This window comes from Opisthorchis viverrini (genome assembly GCF_000715545.1).
Source record: "Opisthorchis viverrini unplaced genomic scaffold opera_v5_84, whole genome shotgun sequence".
NCBI classification, from domain to species: domain Eukaryota; kingdom Metazoa; phylum Platyhelminthes; class Trematoda; order Opisthorchiida; family Opisthorchiidae; genus Opisthorchis; species Opisthorchis viverrini.
Genome location: NW_008751741.1, coordinates 211,911 through 217,459, shown reverse-complemented (window position 1 = coordinate 217,459; position 5,549 = coordinate 211,911). Strand labels below are relative to the sequence as shown.

The 5,549-nt window shown below is 43.5% G+C and overlaps 2 protein-coding genes across 2 annotated transcripts in view; one reads left to right on the top strand and one right to left on the bottom strand.

Moving 5' to 3' along the window:
- Window positions 1–5,549, bottom strand: part of T265_04858 (hypothetical protein) — a gene marked incomplete at both ends in the record, with an annotated part of 120,513 nt that overhangs the window by 66,097 nt on the left and 48,867 nt on the right. The window contains one exon of the mRNA XM_009169712.1: window positions 4,209–4,366. Coding sequence (XP_009167976.1) covers window positions 4,209–4,366 — 158 coding nt within the window. The remainder of the gene's footprint in view (window positions 1–4,208; window positions 4,367–5,549) is intronic.
- The window catches only part of T265_04857 (hypothetical protein), a gene marked incomplete at both ends in the record, with an annotated part of 99,732 nt that overhangs the window by 70,537 nt on the left and 23,646 nt on the right, over window positions 1–5,549 (top strand). The gene's annotated exons all lie outside the window — the stretch shown is intronic.

Below are 5,549 nucleotides of genomic sequence, written 5' to 3'. Positions count from 1 at the left end.
ATCTGGTGGGAACACCGGATCAGCAATTCTGAAGTACGTCGAATGGTATTCGGGAGAAATAACTCACCCTTGATAGATGAACTGATCACACTGCATAGGTTGCGCTGGCTTGCCATGTGTTGCGTATGCCAGTCGACCGACTTCCTCGATGGGCTCTTTTCGCACAACCACCTGAAGGGTGGAAGAGAGCCGGAGGCGTTCAAACAATGACTTGGCAGCGAAGTATGAAAGCCATTTCCAGCAAACTCAGCTGCGCTGGATGAGGACCCCCAGACGGGCCACATCAATGGCTAGAGACATTGTCAGACATGGCCCAGTCGCGCCCTCAATGGCGCTCGTGCATCCAAGCTATTGCCTTCAATGCTTAGCTTCTTTTCCATCCCTCCACTTGACAGCCCACTGACAATGCTGGATTTATGCACCAATTAATCAGCTCCTGCCTGCAATGTGCAGCTACCTACCTTCTCCCCAAAATCATCGGTGAACGAAACTGCGGCAGCTACAACCACTGTACGACGAGCACGTGGTTATTACAACTGACAGTGATGATGATGAAAGGTCATCCCTGGAAATGTTGTGTGGGGGCGAGATGGCTTAGTGATTAGAAGGCGGATTTACTGACCAGAAAGTTCATGGTTCGAACCCGACATGTACCTCCCGAGTTTCCCCCTCCAGGTTTGTTGAACTGAAAGTATCACTGCCATCGTGCTTTTTTCGAGTGGCATGGCAGCTAGCCACCGGTTGTTACAGCTGTACGATTTTTTTATTGTATGGAGCAGAATGCAAATACGCGTCACTAGCCACTAATTAAGTGTTCTATTGGAAGCAACAGTAAACATAAAAGATGACAATAAGTTCGCCATGGATTTTGTGCAGAATTTTGTGCCACACAACCTGCAGGTCTTGCCAAAGCCAGCGTATTGGGCTGGTGAACAAATGACATGCTGATAAATGTTCTTCGTAAACCAGGAATTATGGCAACGTTTTTGTGATCGGAGAAGGAATGTTTACACTTTCGCTATTGGTTGTTGTCTGAAGTTCACGGCGCAATTATATCGGGAGATACTGTGCTAAAAGATGTTTGCAAGGCAACGTAAGATGTTTGTGTGCCCATGCAGATCTTGTGGGTTACGCAGTTGCACAATCTATGATACGCTGTCCCACCATACGTACGTTTAGTTAACATCTCAACTTTCGTTTTACTATTTATCCGTTCTGCTTATTTAGCCAATTTAGCTGCTTAGAAAACAACACAGCGCCTTTAAACCGTAAAAACTGATATTTTTTTCGAGATATTGCTTTTTAGTTGACAAAAGGCCGCAAAGTAGGTACAATACATGCGGGATATAATGATTACCTCTGGAGGATAGAGTTAAATACATCAATTAGGACACATTCCCAGTAAGGTGTCGCCTCCTTTGTAGGTCTTCGCATATCAATCCAAATACCTGAAGAAAATCAGTGCGTTTGTTCTAAGCCCATGCAACATGTTAAAATACCAAAATATAGGAAGTAAATTCGTTAGTTTGAAACTGTTGACCAGCGGCCTTTGCCCTTTGGCCATCATCCGAAAAGAGCTATTTTCAGAGAATGTTGATTAACCAGTCCATTTCGTTCAGGCATATTGCCTTCCAAAAGTGTGACAACCTCATTAAGTGAAGCACACTTTTTTTAAAAGGTTCCTCTTGTCCTTCAGCATAGAGTGCATGGACGGTGTCGTCCAAAAAATAGGTTGGAAGCTTTCATATGACACAGATGAAGAGATCGGATTCCTTCTAGTGACCTACTTAGTCTGAAGACACTCGTTCATTGCTTAGTCTCTTGTGGCGGAATCCGAATATGATAAACTGGCAAGTATTAACTTTGCAATTAATTTGTCTCATCCCTTGTCCTATCCCCCCGTCTCTGAAGTTTTGCAGAAACTCCGGTATCACTGCGAAGAGCACGGACGGACTATTTTAACCTACCAAGCATTGCTTTTTGGGGTGGCACGCGTTCACTTCGTCCAGCCACTTCCTAATATCCTATATTGATGAACCACTCTTTTCACCCAATTGGTTCACCATTTGAAGGGAAATTAGATCACTTTCCGGCTTTCAGTACTCGCAGCGCTCTGAGTATGTAATCGCTAATCTGGCTGAGGGTGACAGTGATTCCTCACATCAATATTTTGGTTTCCCTTTTCTTTTTGAGTAACCATTCACAGCTGTTTTTAAGGCGTCGTGGATGCCACAATAAATAAGCATTGAAAGCTCATAAGCAGGCTTCAACGAGTAGTGAGTAACAATTTATCAGGTATCTGCTGACCTGTTCACAGATCTTTGCAGTTGATTTGCAAATGTTTCGACAGCACTCGAGAAGTCATCTTCAACGTTTTGCCAACGCCTAGTATTTCGAGGGCAAAAATTAATTACAAGAAGAAATTGAGAAAAGCAGTCTTCCTCGGGACGGCCTTCCACGAGACAAGACCTTATCTTCTCGGTCAAGTCTGGCGGGCCCAAGGAAGTTCGAATGCACCCTCAAACACCAGATTTCCGTTACTATAAGGTTTTATTGAAGCATATGTCAAAAAGACTCATCTAGTGGACCCGCTACTAAGGTGTTTGGTACTGTCAGTGAGTTCTGAATACGACCTTCATGATTTCCTGCCAAACTCGTTTTAAAGAATAGTCATCGATATGTGCGTCCATCTTTGAAATACATCTGAGTTAACCTTAAATCCGAACCCCTTTCACCACAAACGTTAACTATACCTCTCCGATGTCCGGAGCAAAAAAGTAGAATTCGTTTGTTCGATCTTCTTTGTGCAGCACTGTAGTCGATGGCATCAGTCGAATCGCTTCAGTGTCATTAGCTTTTTTGCCAATTATCCTGATGGATACTTTTGTGTCTGGTCGAAAAGTACCACCCGTTCCGGTGAACAGCCTCATTTTGTGATAGACGGCTGAAAACAAGGGAAAAAGTTTTCAGTAGTAGAAGGCCATTTGCTGGTATTAGTTAAATCAGGACTGTTGACGCACCAAAATGGGGGTGTTATGCGTGGATCTGACTCAGTTTAAACGGGTGACTCGGTTTCCAGGAATTGATACCGTAATGACTTAAACGCCCAGTGCAACGCACTTCTACTGACCATCCTTCTATGCCCACTAGTTTAATACAGAATCACTAGCTTCGTTGTGTGAATTCTATTGGCCACACCTGGAAAAATGAGTAACTGCTACTCTGTCGTATGCGAAATCTATATTGAACATCCTTATTATTTTTCCTACAGTAGGAGTTGAGCAAACCTGTTGTTATTCTCTCCCGTAATAACTTGCTTTTGCTCTGAACCCAGCGATTTCATTATGAACAGTAAAAGGAGTTCTCGTACCAGAGGCTAAAGCACAATTATCAGTATTACGGACTACGTTGTTTTACATATAAAAATATATAAATTATGTCATATGAACGGTAAGTGTACTCAAGGGCAAATGGCATAGCGTATATCTCTCCAAACTGCTCTCGATTCGCCCAATCGGTGGTCACGTTAGATGCGTTTTACCACAATGGTGTGCAGTGAAAACACGGTCAAATTCGCCACTTCGCACATGTCGTGTGACGTTGCGAGGTAAACATTTGTCACTGTTTTCTTAGCAATTTGTTTACACCGGGTGAGTGCTTAGATAGATTTTCTCCCTTCTCTGCAAACAAAAGATCTCAACTTCGTGAAAGTCACAGCGCATCAACGACACAAGCACCAAACATGCATCAATTGTTGGAAAGAAGTCCAACAAAAATGAGAAATGGGAAGTGTCGTCGTTGCCGTTCCTGAGGTTTATATGTAAAACGGGATGCTGCTTTAACCAGCCCACCTAATAACAACCGCTTTATACAAACAAAAGAAGGAAAATTTGAAGCTGCTTCTAGTCAAAATGGCTTTTTCTCATCGTAACGTTTCTCTGCTGGTCATGGACGGCGTCTTGAGATTAAAATGTGAACTGATTTTTTGGGGTAACAATCAAGTTGACACACACAGTGGATTACGTTTCAAGGCAAGCTACGCCCATTCTTTATAACCACTGTCTTGAACTCCAATTCCAAAAGTCTGGGTACTAAACTTATTCTTAATGAGGATCATGAAGACGNTGAAGGACGGTTCACGAATTATCTAGAGGCATAAACACTATTTCTTGGGCGTATTCGAAACAAGCTGCTGTTGGATTGCTTACCGTGAGTCGGTTCACTTGAACTTCCGGTTGGACGGACAGTGGAATCACTCCAGTTCTCCGATAAAGGGGCATTCCATACAACTGGATTGAGGCCTTGAATTCACACAAATCACTTGGTTGTCGATCAACCGTGAAAAGGACGATTTCATAAGGGATACCTGACGATAGATAATATCGATCGAAATTGTGAGTACACGCAGCTAATGGGATTCCTGATGTAGTTTCGAAATAGGTATGTGTCTTTGTTCACACGTTCGTAGGAAAGCAGCCCACGATACCCGAAACGGATCACCATTTGCAAATGAAAAGAATATTAATGCTGGTTCTAATGAATAGTGATGGTTTGCTCACCGGTCAGTCTGGTTGAAAACGGTTTATTCAGAATTCGAGGTGACATTATCAGTGAGCTGTGAGTGGAAGTGGAATGCACTTCTTCTCACAAAACTGACGACATCACCTCGACTTGTGATGGAGCACTTGCAACAAAATTGCCCGGTTCGACGGACAAACCAGCGGACACACTCACCCTTTGCAACGGTTTCCGTCAGCGTAGGTGATAGTCCGATACCTGCAGCTTCAGATGTCTCTCCTGAGTAGATCCACCGATGTATGTCAAACGTGTAACACATACCGCACTGGGGTACGGTAAGAGTTATATTGTCCAGAAACCAGCTTCCAGCATGCGACGGTCCCTCATCCCACAATCGTAGGGTTTTCAGCTTGCGGGTTGACAAGAGAACAAACGGGTATCAAGCAAAAGTGTACTTTTACGAACAAGGCTTGCAAGATTACACGTTCCCTGCTCTGATAAGGTAAACACTTTTCATTGTGAACTGCATTTATGATGAATTTTTTCAGACAAAGTTACAGATGCTCTTCTACCTATCATGTTTCACTGAAAAGTGCGAAAACTCTACTTAGAAGATTTTTTAAAGTCCTTAAAACAGTTGTGCACGTAACGAACCAGCGAGCCGTTTCTAAAGTTTGACCACGTGAACATTCCACGATCTAATTAGTGAATAGTGCCTCAACAGTTATTTCTTTTATCGTGGCCATAGTCAACCAATGCCATGAAAGACTCAGTTATGCCTAAGACATGCTCCAGGAATTTGACCGGACAACTAGTACGGCAGACCTGGACGACGATCTAAATTTTCAGCGAGAGAGGGCCTTATCCTCACTATATGTACCTTCATGGGATCACCTCTGTTATCGTTTGCCATCAGCTAAAATAATCGGCAACGTGTAAAGGTCATCCGGATTGGGAAGGCCAGAGCAGCTTTTGCGAACCTACTTCACCCGTGGCGTAGGCGTGACATCAGCTTCTCTGTCAAGGGTCGA